Below are 21,438 nucleotides of genomic sequence, written 5' to 3'. Positions count from 1 at the left end.
GAGTGTCTGATGCGGGACAGTGTGTATCTGCCTCTGGACACTTCCGGCCACTTGGCCTGGGCCTCAGCACTCAGTGCTGCCTTTTCCGGGCCAGGTCCCCATCCCCCACCCCCGTCTAGGACTTCCCAGCTCCAGAGGTCATTGCTGCTGGCGGCAGAGAGGCTGCCAAAGCAAACCAGCCCCCGTGACTTGTAGGAAAGCAGCTGGGGGGAGGGGGTGGGGGGGGAGGGAGAGCAAGGGCGGGGGCAGGCGTCGGGACTGGGGCTGGGCTGGGGACACTGGAGGGGCAGAGGCTGGTGCAGGAGTTGGGGTGCGGGAGGGGTCTGGGGCACGGGCTGGGCTGAGGCCGGCCCGGAGCTGGGACCGCCTTGTTCGGGAGTTGGACAACAGGTGCAGGAAATGGCAGGGGCAGTGGTGGGCCTGGGGCTGGGCAGAGGGTGCCGGAAGGGGCAGGGGTGGACAGGGACGGGGTTCAGCCTGAGCTGGGGCAGGGCGGGGGCTGGGCAGGAGGCAGGCGAAGAAGCCGGGGCAGGGTGGGCTTGGGGCAGCTGGTGCCCTCCCTCTGTGTCCCTGCAGTTCGTAGCTCCTTCCGTTGGTCCTTGGAAGCACCCCCAGCCTGCCCTGTCTCCCCAGACCCCCGGCCCTCAGGCCAAGCCAGTCCCAGCTCCTCGTCCCCTCAGCCCCGCACACCTGAGCCCCCTCCAGGCCGGAGGCAGGTTGCTGGGCCGGCCTGGTCCATCCCCTGCAAACCCTGTCCCACCAGCCAGGTGGCCTCCAGCGCTGCCAATCCCTTTGCCCGGCCCCTCCCCGCCCCTTCCCCCGCCTCTCGCCCAGCCCCCTCCTCCTCAGGTGAGGCAGCCAGGCCTAGCAGGCCCCGCGCCACCGCCGCCGCTGCCTCTGGGGCCGCCGCTGCTGAGGGGCCACCATGCTCCTGCCCAGGCCTGGAGACTGACCCTAAACCGGCACCATCTCTCAGCTCCGCCCCCACCTGCCGGACCCCAGGGTAAGGACCAGGGTCCTCAGTTCCAGTCCCCAGGACGTGGGCCCCCTCACCCAAACCCGCCCTAATGCTCAGCTCCCAGTAGAAGGGCTCCCAGGGACCCGGAGGGTGGGCTGTCAGGCTTCTCCCCAAGGACCTCAGAGTCCCAGCCCCCTGTTCTTCAGACTCCAAGATCGGCCCCGGTCTCCTCCTCCCTCAGACCCCGGAATCCAGGCCCCTGTGTCCCTCCTCCGAAGGAGGGCTGGCCCCCAAACCTCTTTCCCCAGGACCCAGGAGTTGAGGCCCCAGCTCTCCTCCTTCAGACCCAGGAGTTCAGAGCCCTAGTCTCCTCCTCACCCAGGCCCAGGCGTATGGGGTCCCCCAGGCCTGCAAATCCAGGCATCCCCCTGGCCGCTGGTCACACACTGACCCCATCCTTGAACCCAGCCCAGTCTGTGTCCGTGATCATGGCGTGCTCTGGCCGGGGCCCAGTCCCTCAGCCTCCCTGGATGGGCGCCTGGGACTGGGGGCACAGGGGCTGGCCTGGGCTCCCCCAGGCCCTGCCTCCCCCCGTTCATCTCCCCACAGGTCCCGCCCCGGCCCAGGAGGTCAGCCGGGGAATCATTAACTAGAGGCCGTGACATGGCGGAGAAGGAGGGTGAGTCCCCCTTTCCCTGAGCCCCAACTTTGGCTCTGCCTGGCGCCCTTCCTTCTGTGCTTCCTTCCCAGCCCTCCACCCCCTTGGAGCCCCCTCTCTCTGGCACCCCTCCTGGGGCCCATCCCCACCCGCTTCTGAAGTCTCCTCTACCTGATTAACTATTAACCAAATTTTCTGTGGGGCTGTGGCACCACCTGCCTCCCTGCCACCCCATATGACCTTCCTGGCTCCTTGCCTCAGTTTCCCCTCATCCCCCAGTGATCTCTCAGCTATCCCTGGACCTGTCCTCTACTTGGGGCCAAGGCGGGGAGACTAGCTATCACAGTTAAGGACACAGACTCCGGAGTCAAATACACAGGCTTGCATTCGAATTGGCTTCTGCCACTTTTTTGCTGTGCCACCTTGTGAAAGTGTCGTCGTCTCTCTGGGCTTCATTTCCCCCCTGGGTCAAGCATGGATTCTAATGCTACCCGCCTACCTACCTCCCTACCTCCCTACCCACCTACCTGCCTACCTACGTGAGGTTGTTGGGAGCACGTAACACACACAAGGCACCCGCATGGGGCTCAGCGTGTAAGACAGATGCGGTGCACCAGAGCTGTCGTGGAAGAGGTCGGCCAACTTGGAGTCCTGGGACCCAAGACCCCCACCGATTCCAGACATTCCTGCCACCTCCTCACACTGTGGGCAAAACAGCAGAGGGAGGACTTTGGACTCGGTCCGGATGGATGGAAAGGGGAGAGACAACAGAGAAACTGCTCCAGGGATGGTGGGGAGAAACCACATCCTCAGAGTGGCGGGCACTCGAGGGCTCATGGAAGCCCCTGGCAGGGGCTCCAGACACCCTGGCTCCTTCTTACCCTGGTCCACACTTGGGAGCCAGCTGGAAGGGCCCAGTTAGGGGTGGCCTTTCCTTTCCGCGCTCCCCAGCTGGGGCCGACTCCCTCTCTTCTTCCTGGAACCAGGCTAGCTGGGTTTGGTCCCAGGCAGTGTCACTTTCTAGCTGTGAGGCCCTGGGCAGGTGACTTACCCTCTCTGGGCCTCGTTTCTTCCTCTGTAAAATGGAGACAGTACTAGTGCCCACCTCAGAGGATGGTGTGAGGATTTGCATGCTGTGATAGGCAGGAAGCCCTGAATGTGCTGGCTGAAATGATGGGTGTAGATTACTGGCCTCTTTGGGTCTCAGCACAGCTAGCAAATCAGAGCCCAAATCATTCAGCTGTGGCCCGGAGTAAATCCAGGCTCCCAGTGGCTCGGGAGAAGGTGCTTGTGCCCTTGCGGAGCAGGTGGGCAGCAGAGCCCTGCACCTTTGGAACCATTCCTTCCTGGAGCCCGCTGAAGGGATCTCACCAGGCCTGGGGCCTACGGGTGAATGAACCAGGGATGAAAAGCAGAGCATGTGCTGAAGGATGGCCAGAGACTGGCCTGGGGACAGAGAGAACCGAGGCACAGTGGGCTTCAGTGCATCCCCAGGCAGCTCGGGCCTGGCCCTGGAGGGGAGTCCTGCTGTCGTTTCAAACCTAGACACGAATGCTGAAAAGTTCTGGCGTTGTGGTTACTTGCTGGGTGACCCCGGGTGGGTGGCTGCACCTCTCTGGGCCTCCTTTCCTCATCTGTAAATTGGGGATGGTGATAATGACACCTTCCTCATTAACAGTTGCAAGGATTTTAGGAAACTGCAGGATGGGGTTAGGACAGGGCTAAGGTCGGTGTAGCTTCTGAGAACCATTGTGGCTGCAGTTGTGCTAATGTTTGTGTTACCATTCTGCTGGATTTTCAACAAATAAATAAATAAATCTATTTATTTATTTATTTTGGGCTGCGTTGGGTCTTTGTTGCTGCGCGCGGGCTTTCTCTAGTTGCAGCGAGTGGGGGCTACTCTTTGTTGCGGTGCTCGGGCTTCTCTTGTTGCGGAGCATGGTCTGTAAGCGTGCGGGCTTCAGTAGTTGTGGCACACGGGCTCAGTAGTTTTGGCTCGTGGGCTCTTGAGCTCAGGCTCAGTAGTTGTGGTGCATGGACTTAGTTACTCCGCGGCACATGGGATCTTCCCGGACCAGGGATGGAACCTGTGTCCCCTGCATTGGCAGGCGTATTCTTAACCGTTGCACCACCAGGGAAGCCCCATTCTGCTGTTGAAGTACACCTAAGGCGAGGTTTGGTGCTTCCTGGAGACTTAGAATCAGAGGAGGTGATATCTGAGTTGACATTCAGGATGAGGAGGGAGTAGGTAGGTGTGCCAGGCAGAGGGAAGAGCAAGGCTAACAGCCGGGGTGACAATCTGCCCGGTGTGCAGTGGCACGTAGCTAATTTCGTATTTCTGTCGGTAAAGTTGGAAATGTAGCTGGGAGGGTGATTGAGATCCGTTAGGACTCTTTTTGGTGAGAAGCTGGCCCATGACTGGGCAGTGCCGGGTCTCTCCACAAGGTGGCGCTGGTGGGTATTCTTTGTTTTATAAGTCCTGTCGTTTTGGTTGCTTTTTGGACTGGCTTATCAGTTGTCTGATAAGGACCCATATGGCTGTGTGGGAATTTAGGAAAGCATGTTCAACCCCCAAATCTCTAATAGCCATGCTTACATCCTAGAGGGGCTGGTACCACAGGCTGAGGGCTTTAGACTCTGTCCTGGGGAGCATTGGGGAGTCGTGGAGGGTAGGGACAGGTTGGATTTGGTGTTTAGGAAGATTCCCTGGGGTTCTATGTGGAGGCTGGGCCAGAAGGAGAGACTGAGCCCAGGGGTTGGATGGGGTGGGAGCAGGGAAGGAGAGAGTGGGCGGGAGACACTTAGGAGGCCTGTAGCTGAGGTGGGAGGGAGGCGTCCTGCAGATGAGGGACATTCCTGAGGATGAGGGCCTCTGAGACGGGACCTGGGGATTTGGGGAGATGTTGAGGCCAGTATGGGACCTGGGAGGTGTGAAGGACCTTGGGGATTCAAGTGGGAGGCATCTAAGAGACTGCAGGACCCCCGATCTAGGACAGAGGAGAGTCCAGGGCTGGGGACAGAAAAGGGACACAGACTGTGGAGGTGTGTAAGACAGACGGGAGTGGGGAAGCATGAGGGGGAGGAGGCCATGGCCGCCCTGGGGACCCCAGATTTCAGGGAGTGTGTGGAGGAGATGGAGAAGTAGAGGGAGAATCAGAATCGGGCACGGGCGGTGTCCCAGAAATCAGACGGGGAGAGACTTCTGTTCAGGAAGCTGGAGTTGCGTACAATGAAAACAGACACGGAGCTGTAGATTGAATGGAGTTTCAGAGACAAGGAGCCAAAGATGTCACTTGGGAGGGTTTTGCAGCCAAATGGTGGGGACAGAAGCACTGTCCTGTGAGAAGACAAGGGCAGCCTAGCACCCTTGGAGGAACAGAGAGCAGAGCCTCAGGGGGAAGCTCGGGGGTCCTGGCTTACCCAGCCCTTTCGCCCCTGAGGAATCACGCAAGGATGCTGCTGCCTCTCGCACAGTGAGGACGCTTTCCTGCCTCAGCAAAGATATGCAGTGAGAATGCCTCTCACACCAGGGACCCAGAGCGAGGATGCTTCCTGTCCCACCAGAGGCACCTGTTTGGGGGTTGCCCGAAGTCCCCTGAACCAGAAGGCATGAAAGCAAGTTTTGCCTCTCACCTTAAGAGACACAGGGTGGCAGTGCTTCCTGCCCCAGCAGACGTGCCAAAGCCTCTGGGCTGGGCTGTGAGTGGCCCAAAGCTCTGCAGGCACATCTGAACAGAAAGGAACCAGGACAAGCCTGACGGCTAGCAGAGCCAAGACCTCCCACTGGAACCAGGAAGATGGTTGGGGGTGGAGGTGGGGACCTCTCTCCTCAGGGAGACAGGAAGGGGTCAGCCAGCCAGGGCTGGGCTGGCCCGGTCCACTGGGGCCTCTTTGGAGGGAGGAGCACGTTGCCGGGAATGGCTGGGCTCTCAAATTCTTAAGACACTCAGACAATAGGCATCCCAGGAAGGTGCTGGACTGCTCCCTGCTCCATTCCGGGTGCTGGCCTGGCCCTGTGCCCATCAGCCGTACTGCCACGACACAGATGGCAAAGCTGGGAGGTCCTGCAGCCCTGGGAGGGCCTTGCAGATGCCAAGGGCAGTCGGGTGCATGCCAGGCCCAGCAAAAGCTTTCAGCTGCCTTTTCCCTTTGGTTCTCCTGATCTCTAGCAAAAGGGTTGGCTTTTCAGCCCCAGGGCCCCTGTTGCACTGGGAATAAAATCCCTCTTGTCTAGGGGCTGCCAGCCCTCCCCAGCTGGCCCCAGCCTTGGTCCCACTGCCTTCCCCAAGCTCATGCCATTCTGGCCACATCAGTGGCCTCTCTTGCCCTCTAACCCACCATGCTTATTCTTGCCTCAAGGACTTTGCCTGTGCTGTTCCCTCTGCCCACTGTGCCCTTCCATGAGAGGTCTTTGCTTGGCTGGTCTCACCCCTCAGGTCTCCGCTCCAAAGTCACTTCTTAGGGAGGCCCTTCCTGAACACCCCACAGAACACTGCCACCCCCAACCCACATCATTTTCTTCATAGACTTTGCCACGATCTGGAGATTATCAAGTTCATTTACTTGTTTACTTGTTTTGGTTTTCCCCTCACTTTACACACATGGGAATGTGAGCTCCATGAGAACCAACATCTCATCCGTCTTGTTTTGGGATGTGTCTCCAGAGCCTAGAATGGTGCCAGGAACACAGTGGATGTTCAATAGGACAATGAATGAATGAAGTCTCATTTTACTGATGAGAAAACTGAGGCCCAGAGAGGTGAAGGGAGTTGCCCAGGACCACACAGCTCTAATGATTTAAAGGCATTTATTGACCAATAAAAAATGAAAAATAAATAAATAAATAAAAGCATTTATTGAGAACTTGCTATATGCCAGCCACTATAGCACAGGGAGGGGTAGCATGGCTTAGTGGTTATACACTTGGACCCCAGGGTTCAGGACTCAGCACAGCCTCTTCCTGGCTGAGTCACCTTGGGCAGGTGACTCCACTTCTCTGAGCCTCAGTTTTCCCTGTCTGAAAAATGGGAATCATAACTTAGATGAGGACTGAATAAGTTAATGCGTTCAGAGCAGTGCTTGGCACATACAACATGTGATAAGAGTATGGTTTTTATTATTATTATTTAAAAGAACTTTAAAACATTATACTTAGAGGTGTGTGCTAGGTGGATGCCCATTAAATAGATGAGGAAGCTGAGGCTCAAAGAGGTGACACCACCTGCCCAAGGTCCCACATAAGAATGGGTAAGGTCAATATATACATATATTTTTTTTGGCCACGCCACGCAGCATGCAGGATCTTAGTTCCCAGACCAGGGATCGAACCTGTTGCCCCCTGCAGTGGAAGTGCGGAGTCTTAACCACTGGACCGCCAGGGAAGTCCAAGGCCAATATTTTTAAGTGAGGCTGGCAAATTTCCAAATGTAGGTTCTCAACCTCCAGGGGCAAATTTGACCTTGGAGCTGGGTCCTCTGGGAGAGTTCTGGTTTTGGGGGGTTCCCAGGGGCAGAGGGTCTGGTATAGCAGAGAGAAGTGAGGCAGTGAGGAAATGCCAAACAGCAGGGAAGAGAGTTGCCAAGAGGGCAAAGGTCAGGGGCCACAGCCCCCAAGAGGCTCCAAGAACCTCTGGGAAAGTTAGCAGAAGTGAGACGTTCAAGAAAAGACGGCACAACGTGATGAAGGAAATACAGGAGCGCAGCGTCATAGGGGAGGAGAAATCCCTTAAGTGCCAGGAATATAGGCAGGGAGGGCGGAAGCTGTCCCAGCCACGGCTCTTCCCAGCTGGAACCCTTGGGGGGCTGGACACCTGGTTGTCCTCGCCGCAGGGGAGGGACGGCCCTGCCAACTGTTCACCCCAGGAAACTGGGCCCAGGGCAGGGCAGGCTCAGGCGTGCGAAGTTGGCCTGGGGGCAGGCCAGAGCTGGCCCCGTGTTCAGATCCTGCCACAATGAGGACAGACCTGGCTGTGGCCCCAGCATGGTGTCTATTGCAGGTGGCCGGACTGTGCCATGCTGCTCTGGACCCAAGGTGGCAGCTCTCACTGTGGGGACCGTGCTGCTCCTGACAGGCATCGGGGCAGCGTCCTGGGCCATTGGTGAGAGTGGACGGACCCCTGCGCCTCTACCCTCCCCTGCCCCCTGCAGTTCCCAGCCTACCTGCCCTCACCTCTACCTTCTCTGCAGTGACCGTTCTACTCAGGAGTGACCAAGAGCCGCTGTATCCAGGTGAGTAGAGCGTGCTGAGACCCTCTGGGGAGCCCTGGAGGAAGCCCGTACGTGGTGGGAACTCAATGAAAGGAGTTTTTTGAATGAACTCGTATTGTTGCTCTAAACACTTCACTTGTCTAACCCAGTGTTTTTCAGACTCTAAGTGTGTTACCCATTAGTGCATCATGAAATTAGTGAGCTGAAAACCACACTTTAAAAAGTGTGAAATAGATTAAAAAAAATCAGAGTGCATCTCTCTCAGTAAGAAGAAGTTCTGTTAAGCTTTTCTTTTGGTTTTATGAGGGTGGGACCGTTATTCTCTCCATATTACAGATGGGGAAACTGAGGCTTAGAGCAATGCCACAGTTCACCCCAGAAAACAGACGTTCAAGGCTACATCATAATGTAAAAATGTGTTTCTTATTGCGGAACGTGGTCAAAACCTGTTTGAGAGGTACTGTATGAATTCAGCCAACCTTTTTCTAGCTCTCCTTGGAGGTAGCTGCTGTTAGTATCCCCGTTTACAGATGTGGAAAGTGAGGACCAGAGAGGACATGCAGCTGGTAAATGATGGGGCCACGAATAGCTCTTTGACTGGACTGGTAGGGATGTATCTGCATGCAGGTGGCCACACAAATAGATGCGGAAGCGCATTGTGGAGTGAATGAATCTTCCCAGATGCCAACTCCAAGCTGCCGTTCTGTGGCTCAGGGCAGCAGGAAGAATGGGGAAGTCGGGTGATGGGATGCATTTTTCACTCCCACAAGCCTCATGTAGTTCCGTAAAGGACTCAGCTCACATTAAGAGCAGAAACGAGCATCTAGACAAGGAAAGCCACCATCAAGGTCAAGCACCACAGTTGACCCTTAGAGAGCGTTTACACGTGCCAGGCACAGACCTCAGGGCTTTGCAGGTACCGATTCATTAAATCCTCCCCACAGCCCATTTTAATACGGGGAAATGAAGCTTGGAAAGACCAAGTGACTTGCCTCAGGTCACTGGGATGGGAACCAGGCAGCCTGGATCCAGCTCTTGGGTAGAACTACTATACTCTATTGTTTCTCAGGAAACGGCCAAGTGAGTTGCCATAGTGACGGCTAACGCATGCCAGGCCCTGGCTGCAGCCTTTGCACAAGAGCCCTGTGAAGTCGGGGCCATTATCATCATCCCCATTTTGCAGATGGGGAAACAGGCCCAGTGAAGTGAACTGACTTGTCCAAGTCCGCACATTGAATAAATGGCAGGGCAGAGGGTCATGCACTTGCCGGAAGCTCGCTACTGCCACTGGGCTAAAAGGAGCCAGGCTCCGAGGCTCCTAGGGTGTGGGCCCCTCTCCATCCTCACCTCATGCTTGCTTCCGGTGCCCTTCATGCTCCAACACACTGGCAGCTCTCACGCCCTCGAAGGACCCTCCCCGCACCACCTTCTTTCCCGCTCACACCCCGAGGCGGGTTTCAGGATCTTGCACCATCCCTGCTGAGCTGAGGCTCGCACCTGTCCTGCCCTCTCTGGTTCTCAGAGTCCTCATTTGGAAACTGGGAGTGAGAATTAGAGGAGGTAATGATCCGTGCAACACTTGACTCTCAGCCAACTTGGTTAACATGGGCTTTTGTGTCTCAGGCTTCAGGCTGTAACATTCCTGAGCAGGGCCTTTCTGCCCCCAGGCTCCACACTGCCCCCCCACCCCCCACCCCGCTCCCCACAGCCATCCTGCTGCCCCTGGTAAAACCCTCCTCACACTTGAAGTTCATGATTTACTCCTGGTGAATTTCAGGAGGGCGGGGGCATTTTGTTTACTGCCCCAGACAGTGTCCAGCACATAGTAGGTGCTCAGGAAACCTTTGCTTAATGAATAAGCATGAGGACAGATCGCCGACATGAGCCAACTTGTCCTGGGCCTCCAGCTGGAAAGTAATTAGGCCACGATTCAGACCTGGCTCTGGCCAACGCCAGCACCGTGCCCTTCCATTATACTCGGGTTTTTCAAAAACGTTGGGAAATTACAAAATGAACAAACAAAAACAACCCAGAAATGATATCCCCACCTCACCTTTCTGGGATTTTCACACCTCTAAATATATCAGACAATTTGTTGAGCAAACCAGGTGACCCAGAACATACTTTTTGCATTGCTTAAAATAATACAAACAAGAATAAAGAGTTTAGAAGTGAGAAACGGTGGCACAGAATATAGTTTTAAAAATACTTGGAGGGGGCATTTGACATTCCCTCCTCCCTCCCTCCCCCTCCCTCCAAATCCATCCATAAAGTGATAATTTTTTCCTAAAACCTCACACTTTCTGGAAATCACATTCCTAGAGCACTGAGAAGTCATTTAAAAATAAGAATTCACTCCCACCCACAGTTGGTGTTTCAGACCCGAAGTCTTGGTCTGGGGACTCAGCGGGTGGTGGGCACCACCCAGCAGAGGTACCAGGCATCCCTGGGCCCCCACCTGGAGGCCGTGACTAAGGCGAGCCAGCCAGGAAGCTCCTAGTTCAGGCTGTGGGTGAGTATATTTAGGGTGGGGACAGGTAAGGGTCCATGTGAGAGCCACAGAAGGAGCAGGGAGTATGCAGGTAGGCAGGCCTGGGTTCAAATCCTGGCTTTGCAGGTTCTTAGCTATATTCCCCCGGGCAAGTATAGCCTCTCCAAGGTTCAGTTTCCCCATCTGCAAGATGGGCATAGAAATGGTCTCTACCTTCCAGGATGGTGGTGGGATTCAAAGAACCCCCCAGATATGACACATAGCATGGGGTCAGCCCACTGACATCCCCAGGAAACATAGACAAGTGTTATTATTACTGTGCCATTATTGTTTAACCCTCAGGAGGGAAGCCACGTGAGAGGCTGTCTAGGGCAACGTTAAAAGCTTGGGGTTTGGAGTCCCTCAGGCCTGAATGCACATCCTCTGTTTGCCTTTCTCTGTCCTCAGCAGGATAGGGTTTTCCCTGGAAGTCCTGCCTCCCCTCGTCCAGATCTGTGGGGCTGTGGGAAGACTGCTCAGCTTGGGTGTGGCCTCACCAAGTTCTTCCTACAAGGATGCAAAATTGAGTTTGCACCAGATTCACGTTCCCAGAATGTGCTCTCAGAACACCAGCCATGCAGGAGGCTCAGGAGAAAAGGGGTGCACAGCCGATCTTTCCCCAGGCTTACTCCTCCCCACCTTCCCCGTCTCAGTCAGTGGCAGCTCCATCCTTCTGGCGGCTCAGGCCAAACACCCTGGAATTGCCCTCAGACCCTCTTTCCCTCACACCCACATCCAACCTCAGCAGACCCTGTGGGCTCCACCCACAGAATCTATCCTAAATCTAAACTCTGTTCCCCCCACCCCACCCCACTGCCCCGACCCTGGCCCAGCCTCCATCCTCTCCCTCCTGGACCATCACACAGCCTCCTCCCTGGTCTCCCTGCTCCCATCCCGCCCCTACAGTCTGCTCCCCACACACAACCAGAGGGAGCCTGTGAACCCCTGAGTCAGATCAGGGCCCTCCTGGCTCAGAGCCCTCCTCTGGCCGCATCTCACTCCTGGTAAAAGCCAAAGTCCTAGTGTCAGTCCAGTCTTGTCTCCCATCTCCCCTCCCCTAGCTCACTCTGCTCCAGCCTCCTTGCTGTTCCTTAAACATCCCCCGTGTCTCCCCGCCCCCCATTCCACCACCTTGGGATCTTTGCACTTGGCAGTTCCTTTGGCCTGGTTCTCTGTTCCCTCCTCTGGCTTCTTACCTCCTTCGCATCTTTTGCAGCTTTCCCTGCCCACCTGTTGGAAAGTGCAACCTCCCCTCCCCTCAATGCCGGCACTCCCCTGCCTCGATCAAGCTCGATTTACCTCCCTGGCGCCTTCTTTTGTGACACACCATCTATTTAACCTCTCTGTCCTGTTTGTTATGCATCTCACCTATTGGCCTTTGAGCTCCTCAGAGCTGGGGGTTTTGTCTGATCTGTTCACTGCCCAAATTAGAGCCTGGCACATACTGAGTGTTTGCTAAATGTAAATAAATACGGCTGAGGGCTGTGACCTGGCTTAGGTGTGGACAAGGGTCCTCTGACCGTCTGAGGAGCAGCCTATGAGGGGCTGAGGGGAGCATCACTTCTCAACACAGTAAAGCCCCAGGCAGGAGGAATCCCCCATAAGCTCTCTCCAGTCTTCCTGTGTATCTCCGCCCTACCTCTTCTCAGAGTTTGTGATGCTGTGTTTGGTTGGGTGATTTTTTTACTGCTGTCTGTCTCCCCCATTGGTGGACTTTGGTTGGTGAGGGCACAGCCCAGGGCTGTCTTGGTCATCTTTATGTCCCCCGGCATCACCCCACACAGGACTGGGCATGGAGTATGTGTCTAGTTAACACTTGTTGAATGAATGAATGAATACTGCATCCTCTGCTTGGAGAATTATCATGCAATTTAGTGTGTATTCAAGGCTCTGACAAGTCCTGCAGAAAAAGATAGCTATTCTCTCTCTTTTTTTTTAAGATTATAGGAAATCTATTTAAATACTTTGGCACTGTGATGTATTAGTCAAGGGTCTTCAGGCTGCAAAAGACGAAAGGAAAATCTAAGAAACTGGCTAAACGAAAAGGGAAATTATTGACTCACTTAAGCAACAGTTCTGGGGGTTCTTCAAGCCTGACTCCATCAGGGGCTTTAAAAATGTTATCAGAAATCTGTTGACTTTCCTCCACATTGGCTCATTTTTCGCCTCCTTGGGGCAAAGATGGGCCCAGGCAGACCCAGCCTCACATGCCATTCTCCTGGGAGCTTGGTTAAAACAGTTTCCCTCATCCCAAATCTCCTGGCAGAATTCCAGATTTCCAGCTCATGGGCAACCAGCTTAGGAACCCCAGTGGTAGGAGGAAGCCCCCTGGTTCCCCCTGGCGGGGCAGCCAGAGTCCCAGAGACCTCGATCTTTGGTTCAACTTGAGTCATGGGCCCTTCCAGACGCAGTCACAAATGTGGGGGGCCCGGGGTGCTGCCATCGGGCCTGCCAGGACTCAGGACTAGATCCACGGGGTCGGAGAAGAGGCCGGGAGGGCTCGGGCAGGAAGGCGACCCAGGCGGCGGTCCTGTCACCCTGCAGTGCAGGCCGGCCCGGCCGACGCTCGGCTCACAGTGTTTGACCAGACGGAGGGCACGTGGCGCCTGCTGTGCTCCTCGCGCTCCAACGCGAGGGTGGCGGGGCTCAGCTGCGAGGAGATGGGCTTCCTCAGGTACCGGGGTGCCCCTGGGGGTGGGGGGCTGGGGGGCGGGGCCGCAGGCCTGACCCCTGCCCCGCCCAGGGCGCTGGCCCACTCGGAGCTGGATGTGCGGACGGCGGGCGCCAACGGCACGTCGGGCTTCTTCTGCGTGGACGAGGGGAGGCTGCCGCATGCCCGGAGGCTGCTCGAGGTCCTTTCCGTGTGGTGAGGAGGGCGGCGGGCAGGCAGGGCGCGCACCGCCCCCGGCACGCACACCCCTGCTCCCCCAATGTGCCTTTCTTGCCTCTTAATTGGCCTCTCTTTTTGTCTCCCCCTGTGTCCCCATCCCTGTCTCTCCCACAGCGACTGTCCCAGGGGTCGTTTCCTAGCTACCATCTGCCAAGGTGAGACCCTGAAACTCAGAGTCTTCTTCTGAGACCCCCCCGAGGGCAGGGCCACGTCCCATTAGACACCCCCAGGCAGGCCTTATCCTCTTAGATCCTGCAAGGATGGGGCTGTGTCTTCTCAGATCTCCCTCCCCTCCTGGTAGAGCCATGTCCCTCTAGGTCCCCAAGGAGGGGGCTGTGTCTCCTCAGACACCCTCCCCGAGGGTGGAGCCACGTCCCTCAGACCCCTCAGGTTAGGATCGTGTCCACTCACTCTTCTCAGAGTGGCGCATGACCTCTCAGACCCCCTAAGGCAGGGGGTCCAGGCCTCCCACTGCCCCTGACTGCCCCCTCTCCCACAGACTGTGGCCATAGGAAGCTGCCCGTCGATCGCATCGTGGGTGGCCAGGACACCAGCTTGGGCAGGTGGCCGTGGCAAGTCAGTCTTCGCTACGATGGAGCACACCTCTGTGGGGGCTCCCTGCTCTCCAGAGACTGGGTGCTGACAGCCGCCCACTGCTTCCCTGAGTGAGTGTCTCCCATGGCGCTGAGGGGGGAGGCTGGGGAGCGGCGGGGTCGGGGAGGCTGTGCCCAGGCAGGCTGCCACCCTCCCCTCCTGTCCCTGGTAGGCGGAACCGGGTCCTGTCCCGATGGCGAGTGTTTGCTGGTGCCGTGGCCCAGACCTCACCCCATGGCGTGCAGCTGGGGGTGCAGGCAGTAATCTACCACGGGGGCTATCTCCCCTTTCGAGACCCCAACAGCGAGGAGAACAGCAATGACATTGCCCTGGTCCACCTGTCCAGCTCCCTGCCCCTCACAGGTAAGTCTGGGGCTGTTCCTTGGCCTGGGGACACCAGGGGCCAGGAGGACGGATGAGGGGGCTAGGGCATAGGAATCCATGGTGATGAGGGAAATGATCCTGAGGGGCACACACTGGGCATTCATTAGATGGGGACAATGGGTACAGCCACTTTGGAAAGCCATGTGGCGATTGGTCAAGCAGTTCGACACAGAGTGACGATTTGGCCCGGCAATTCCACTCCTAGGTACGTACCCAAAAGAAATGAAAACACGTAGCTACACCAAAACTGGGGCACGAGTGTTCAGACCAGCATTATCCCAAAAGATGGAAACAACCCAGACGTCTACCATCTGACACATGGATAAACCAAACATGCTAGATCCATACAATGGAACGATACTAGGCCATAAAAAGAAGTGAAGTCCTGATTCATGGTACACAGTGGATGACCCTGGACAACACTGTGCTAAGAAAGAAGTCAGGCCCCAAGAGCTACATACTGTGTGATTCCATTCTTATGAAATATCCAGAACTGGCAAACGTGTAGAGATAGAAAGTAGATTAGTGGTTCCCCAGGAGGTGGGGGGGGGGGCGGCATGGGGATTCGGGAGGTCCCAGGTAAAAGGGGTGATGAAAATGTCCTAAAATCAACTGTGATGGTGGTTGCACCTTCCTATTGCCAGGCAGGCTAGTACCTATATCTAAAACCTCTCTAAAAACCATTGACTTGGCACTTTAAGTGGGTGAATTGTGTGGTATGTGAATTATATCTCAGAAGAGCCGTTACTGCCCCCCCCCAAAAAAAACGAAATGAAAAAATTTTAAGTATATGAATGAATCAGAAAGTCAGGCGTTATCCGTGTTACGGTTCTCTGGAGCATTTCCGTTGCTCTCAGTGAGATTCACTTGGGTGCCAGGGTGTCTTTGATACCTCAGCTACACATGCCTTTTGGATTAAGGGCAGGCCGTGGGCTTCAGCTTTCAGAAGGCCACTCTGTAGCAGGAATAGTAATAATAATGATAAAAATTAAAAAAAATAGTAATGGTGATGACAACGAAGTTAAAATAGCGATGATGGTGCCTTCAGCAGGCAACAGTGTGATGACAATAATAATAATGAAAGAATACAATAATAATGATGATAGGATGAACTTCAACACCTGCACACTCCTCCTGTGTGTGGCTACTGCCCTCAGCATGTCCCAAGCATGCACTCATTTCATTGTCCCAACAGCCCGGGGAGAGTTGGTTCCCTTATGATCCTGTTTTTTCACAAGGGGAAAGGTCCCAACACAGAGAAGGTACATAAGGCCCCCAATTCCCACAACTGGCAAATGGCAAAGATTTGAGCCCAGGCTGCCCGGCGCTGGAATCAGTGCCTGTGAGCCCCTGGCTCTGCTGCCAGGGAAGTCAGTACTATTTGGTTTGCATTTTTCTTATTTTTATGGTTATTTTTCTTCTGAATGGTCCATGATGCTGGTTTTCCATTTAAGGGAGCGATACATGTTTTTCTTTTCTTGTTTCTAAATTAATTTTTTTTTTGGAGTATAGTTGCTTTACAATGTTGTGTTAGTTTCTGCTGTGCAGCAAAGTGAGTCAGTTATACCTACACATATATCCACTCTTTTTTAGATTCTATTCCCATATAAGTCATTACAGAGTACTGAATAATACATGTTTCTCTTTTTTTTTATTTTTTACATCTTTACTGGAGTATAATTGCTTTACAATGGTGTGCATGTTTCTCTTTAAAATAAACCCTTCTCTTTAGTGAATGGAGTAAGAGGGTTAAAAAGATTGAAGTGGGGAGGTATCCACGGGGCACAGGTAGATGCGGTGGGAGGGGCCTAGGTTTGAGACACGTGGCTGAGGGGTAACAGCACGGGCTTTGGGGTCAGGTACTTGCCAGCTCTGCGATCTTGAGCACGTGGCTTCACCTCTCCATGCCTCAGTTTCCCTCATCTGTTAAGTGACTTCTGAGGGTTATTGAAATGATGAAAAGGGTTAATCTGAGTCAAGAGCCTACAGCAATGCCAGCACTCAGTTAATATTAACACTCATTGCCATTGTCGCTGTGTTTTACTACTGCTAGTTACGTGAGCATTTCCTATTAGCCAGGCATGCTATTCAACGCGTCGCCGATGTCTCACTATACACCTCTGGGGGGAAATGATGATTCTTTCCACTTTGCACCTGAGAGCTCTGAGCTCAGGGAGGTGAAGTCACCAGCAGGCAGCAGGTAGGGCTGCCAGGACCACTGGTGAGGGTTGTGCACTGCACAAGGAAGTCATGTGTCAGGGATGCCATTCTTACTGTGGACAGGTGGAAGTCCAGCATCTCAAGATAATACCTTGTAAAATTTCTCACAGAGGCACCCTCTAGGCAGGGGCGGCCCCATGGGCCATGGTTAAGAATACAGGCTTGGAAATTGGGCCAAGCTGGGTTCAAATTCTGGCTCTGCCATCGACTCATGGACTCATTCTGAGGCTTTGGACAAACGACATGGCCTTATTTTCCCCTCTTTAAATGGGGTACTGATAACTCCTACCTCCCTGGGCTGATGGGATATTAAAGGAACTCACCCAGGAAGGTGCCTAGTACCTAGTGAGCTCTCAGTAGAAGGCAACTTCTGCTGTTGTTGTTGTAAAAGAACAGAGGGAAGGGTGGGCCGGGGGCACCAGGGGCAGCTGGGCTGAGGTCTGTACCAGGCGGGGCAGGCCGGCAGGGGTGGGACCAGCGTGGTCTGTCTCACAGAGTACATCCAGCCCGTGTGCCTCCCGGCTGCCGGGCAGGCCCTAGTGGACGGCAAGATCTGCACCGTGACTGGCTGGGGCAACACGCAGTACTACGGTGAGTTCCGTCCTCTGCCTGTGAAGTCACTGTTAAGGGAGACTCTGATCCGGGCTGGGGAAGGGCCGTTGGCCTGCTTGAAGGCCTCATGGCCCAGGGGTGTAGGGACACTAAGGAGCCTGGGTGGGCACCAGGAAGGAAGGGGGGTGTGCATGCCCCCCAGCTTCGTCCAGCCCTGCCTGCACACCCCCAGGCCAACAGGCGGGGGTACTCCAGGAGGCCCGAGTCCCCATAATCAGCAGTGATGTCTGCAACGGCCCCGACTTCTACGGGAACCAGATCAAACCCAAGATGTTCTGTGCCGGCTATCCTGAGGGTGGCATTGATGCCTGCCAGGTGAGGGACGGTGAGGGGCAGCCCGGGCCCCCGCTTCTCCGGGGGTGGAGACACATGGCAGTGGGTGGTCAGGCTCGCTACCTCGGGGCCAGAGCGCTCTGTGACCACAGCCCACAGTCATCCGAGGAGGGCCTCTCGGCTAGCCATCTTGGCTTCCAGCCAGGCCTTCCGTCCCCCACCAGGGCGACAGCGGTGGCCCCTTCGTGTGTGAGGACAGCATCTCTCGGACGCCACGTTGGCGGCTGTGTGGCATCGTGAGCTGGGGCACCGGCTGTGCCCTGGCCCAGAAGCCAGGCGTCTACACCAAAGTCAGTGACTTCCGGGAGTGGATCTTCCAGGCCATAAAGGTGAAATTTGGGCCCAGATGGGAGCCAGAGGGTGGAAGGGTTTGGGACTCTGAGGGGGAAAGGGAGCCAGGGTTTTCCAGAAACCAGCGCTCAGGCTTAGAAGAGGGTGCCCTAGGGAACGGATAGCCTTCAAAGGGCTCCTGGGGAGGGGAGTTCAGCTGTGGGACTTTGGGGGAAGCCTCTCAGACCTTGGAAGCCCCTAGTTGTCTTTCCCCAGACTCACTCCGAAGCCAGCGGCATGGTGACCCAGCTCTGACCTGTGGCTTCTCCTCGCTGTGCACGCCTGCAGGGCCCAAGCTGCTCTAGGTGGCTCCAGCCCACATGATGGGGTTCACCCTGGGATGGAACATTTTTCTTCTTGGGCCCAGCCCACAGGTCCAAGGATACCCTCCCTCCAAGGTCCTCCACAGTGGCGGGCCCACTCAGCCCTGGGACCACCCGAGCCTCACCCTTCCGACCCCCATGTAAATATTGTTCTGCCGTCTGGGGAGTCCCATCTAGTGCCCCTGATGACAGGATGCTCTTTAAATAATAAAGATGGTTTTGATTAATGTGGTCTCTGAGTTTGCAAATGTAAGCAGCAAATGAGGACATTTTGGGGAGCTGGAAGAGAGCAGTTGGGCCTGGCAAACATCAGACAGGGAGTGTGATCCTCCAGTTCCCACTGGCTTAAGAGAAAATACCTTAATTGTTTCCCCTAACTGGAAATGCTCTGGAGTGTCTGGCTTCAGGTACTGCTGGATCCAGCTGCTGAATATTTTTCATCAGGACTGTCCCTCACTTCCTCTCTCACATCTGCTTTTCTGTGTCAGCTTCATTTCCAAGCAGGCTCCCCTACAGTCAGAGACAGAGATGTCCCCCCAACCCACCGAAACTCTTATATGCCATGGATGACTTAACAGCCACAGTGGAAAAAGAATCCTTCTTTCCCATCAGCTACAGCAAAAAAGTCCCAGGCCTGGCTCTCCCTGGACGGATTTGGGTCACATGCTCATCCCTTACCAAATCACTGTGCACCTGTGCATGGGGTGGGGAGGAGGTTTGACCCTCAGGAACTACATGACTTGAGTGTGAGGGGTCTCCAAAGGAAAATGGGTTGCTCTTTCCAGAAAAAATGGTTGTAGATGCCCAGTGAAAACAAGACATCCACTGTAGATCAACATGGGAAGCAGGGCCCTGTAGGGAGGAGGCAGAAGCACCAGGCCCTGTGAGCACAACCTGAGACCCTCATCTTGTCATCTGGGCTGGAGGTGGTTCTCAGTTTCCCCTGGGACCCACTCTGTTCCCTAGAACATCTGCAGACCTTGCTGGGACACCAATGGCCACCAGGGGGCACTACTGCCCCCTAAACTACGGGAAGTTAAGGAGTAGTCTTGTCCAGGTGTTGCTGGACACCAGATGCTCTGCAGGAAAACACCCAGCAGGTGCCTGTTTTCCATGACTTTCTTTTCTTTCTTTCTTTCTTTTTTTTTTTGGCTGCGCCGTGGGGCATGTGGGACCTTAGTTCCCCAATCAGGGATTGAACCCACGCCCCCTGCATTGGAAGCGCAGAGTCTTGACCACTGGGCTGCCAGGGGGTCCCTCCCATGACTTTCAATGATAAAAATTAAATGTGTCGCTCATCAGCTACAAGCCCCCAAGCAATTTCCTAAAACATAAAAAGACACAGGAAAGCCCCTTTGAATAACATACAGATACCCATTTAGAAAATGCTGCAAGCATCCCTCCCTGGACCGAACTCTTAGGATTTGGTGATCCCACCATTACTTTGTCCATCAGGAACGCCCCAGCCCCACATCTCCATGCGCTTTTCCAAACGTCTGCATGCTGCTGCACCGTTCTACCCATCATATCGGAGATACAATTCGAGACTTGACCCACACATTGCTTTGTTAGAAACGTATTGAGTTACGGGGATGGGGCTGTACATTTTCCTTTGTTGTTGTTAGCTGACAAATGTACTGTATGTGTGTTTTACGAAGTTTGGGGACTCTGAAAGAACATGGTCCACCTGGGGGATTCTGAGCAGATATGACCATGTCCTGGGGGTTCCGAGGGGACACAGCTCACCCTGGCAGGGAGGGGGCCAGTCTGAGCAGACATGACCTTGCTCTGGGTGGGACTGAAGAGGGCATGGCCCCGCCCTGGGAGACCTGAGGGGCTGCAGCCTGATTCTAGGAGACATGGTGGAAGTTTGGACATTAAAAACCAACGGGTTGTCCACTGGGAAGATGTCGACCAGGGGACCACTCCGGGCTCTGCGCACATCATTGCTCTTGGAGGGGGGAGGGGGTTGGGAGATTGCGATCCACTCAACAGCCACTCATCAGTCAGTCTCCTTTGTTGGCCAGGGGTCGGTGAGCCTGTTTCTCTTCCTGCTGCCACTAACCTTGTCACCCACCCCAAGGAGCCACGCAGATATTAGAAAAATAATAATAACAATCACAGGATTGCTTTGAAGCTCTGCTAGGACCTTGATCTTCAGAAAGATCAAGTATCAAATCTCTCTCTTCCATGTCATTGCTGTGTATCTCCGACCCAGAAGTATTTGGCCCATCTGATCTAATTTATGTAACCACCTCAGGGATACAAGCAAGGCTTTGCGTTCATGGTGAGTGTTTATATCTGAATATTCACTTTCAAATATAGAAAGCCTGCTGGATGTAACTTGGAATGGAAAGCTCCATGTGTGGTTTATAAGTTGGCATTCTCCCCGTCAAGTTGAAGGAGAAATGTAGTTATTTTTCCACCATGGTTATTCTGCAAGTAAATTACCGCCATAATTAACAATGATTGTGATGGCCACGACATCTGTATTCAGAAATAATTATTCTGAATGTTCAAATAGTGCTGTAAGTGGAGAATGGATTTTAGTTTCTGCAGAAAAAGTAATACTATTTAAATCCTGCAGTTATTTTGTGAGCAGCTGTCCCAGTTCTACTGCTGCATAGCAAACCGTCCCAAACTTTGTGGTATAAAATAGCAACAAGCCAGGAGGGCTGTGAATCTGCTCAAGGTGGCGCATGTGAGGGGGGAAAGCTAAGACTGGGACCGTGACCAGGGCATCTCAGGAGACGGTACTGAGCCTCCCACTCCCCCTCGAGTGACCACCCTCTCGGGTGACCGGGCTTGGACACTGCCCCCCAGGATTTCCCTGGGCCCCCAGGGAAACCTGTTGTTTCCAGATGCTGGGGGTCTTCTGGGGATGAAGGTGGGAGGCCTTGACCAAAGATTGCTCAGAGTGGCGAGAAGGTGACGGGGCCACTCCTTCATGCTGGGTGGGAGGGAGCCTGCAAAGCAGGGCCTCTGTCCCACTGGGTTTGACCATGTGAAGGACTAGCTTGGGTTTGGGGAGCCAGAGCAGTGGCTTGGGGATTCCCACTTTGAAGATGGAGTCCCCACTTTCTAATTCTGAGCCTCCTCTGTCAGGACAGCCCCCAGCGATCTCCACACGTGCACAGTCTGAGCCCCCTGTCGCCTGCCCTTCGTACGTCTTCCCAGGTGGATCTCTCCTTCTGACGGTCCATCCCCCAGTCATGTTCCCAAATGCCCAACCATGAGTCTCTGCCACAGACTCTCCCATTATTCTCTGCAGACGTCCCCCTGCGCCCCTTCATCTCCCCAGGTGCACATCTCAACCACGCCCCCTGCACATGCTCCCTTAGGATCGGGGAGGCTCTGAGTTCATCTTTAACCTGCTGGGGAGAGAACTGGCAGGGCCCCG

The 21,438-nt window shown here is 54.8% G+C and overlaps 1 protein-coding gene across 5 annotated transcripts; it reads left to right on the top strand.

Annotated features, from left to right (window-relative positions):
• The first annotated feature begins 281 nt into the window (after positions 1-281).
• HPN (hepsin) lies at positions 282-18,265 on the top strand. 5 transcript variants are annotated; one of them, XM_067720257.1, is made up of 14 exons: positions 282-390; positions 850-1,003; positions 1,568-1,637; positions 7,612-7,713; positions 7,802-7,843; positions 12,897-13,026; positions 13,096-13,218; positions 13,357-13,397; positions 13,742-13,907; positions 14,009-14,199; positions 16,936-17,031; positions 17,225-17,367; positions 17,550-17,714; positions 18,083-18,265. In XM_067720257.1, exons 3-14 carry the CDS (start codon positions 1,622-1,624, stop codon positions 18,263-18,265), a joined length of 1,398 nt encoding a protein of 465 aa, XP_067576358.1. In that variant the 5' UTR covers positions 282-390; positions 850-1,003; positions 1,568-1,621. The 5 variants fall into 5 exon arrangements, with proteins under 5 accessions (XP_067576358.1, XP_067576359.1, XP_067576357.1 ...); XM_067720256.1 differs by having other exon boundaries at positions 285-1,003; XM_067720260.1 differs by lacking the exon at positions 282-390 and having other exon boundaries at positions 487-1,003; positions 17,932-18,265.
• Positions 18,266-21,438: the final 3,173 nt, after the last annotated feature.

Source organism: Pseudorca crassidens, chromosome 20 (assembly GCF_039906515.1).
Source record: "Pseudorca crassidens isolate mPseCra1 chromosome 20, mPseCra1.hap1, whole genome shotgun sequence".
Classification (NCBI taxonomy): Eukaryota; Metazoa; Chordata; class Mammalia; order Artiodactyla; family Delphinidae; genus Pseudorca; species Pseudorca crassidens.
Note: the sequence above shows the minus strand (reverse complement) of the source record. Positions and strands in the feature narration are given on the sequence as shown.

Excerpts from the sequence above, each read along its gene's own strand:
- HPN (XM_067720257.1), top strand. Across the intron at positions 13,027-13,095 it reads GAGGAGATGGGCTTCCTCAG|GGCGCTGGCCCACTCGGAGC; the intron begins GTACCGGGGTGC and ends TGCCCCGCCCAG. Across the intron at positions 13,908-14,008 it reads GCCGCCCACTGCTTCCCTGA|GCGGAACCGGGTCCTGTCCC; the intron begins GTGAGTGTCTCC and ends TGTCCCTGGTAG.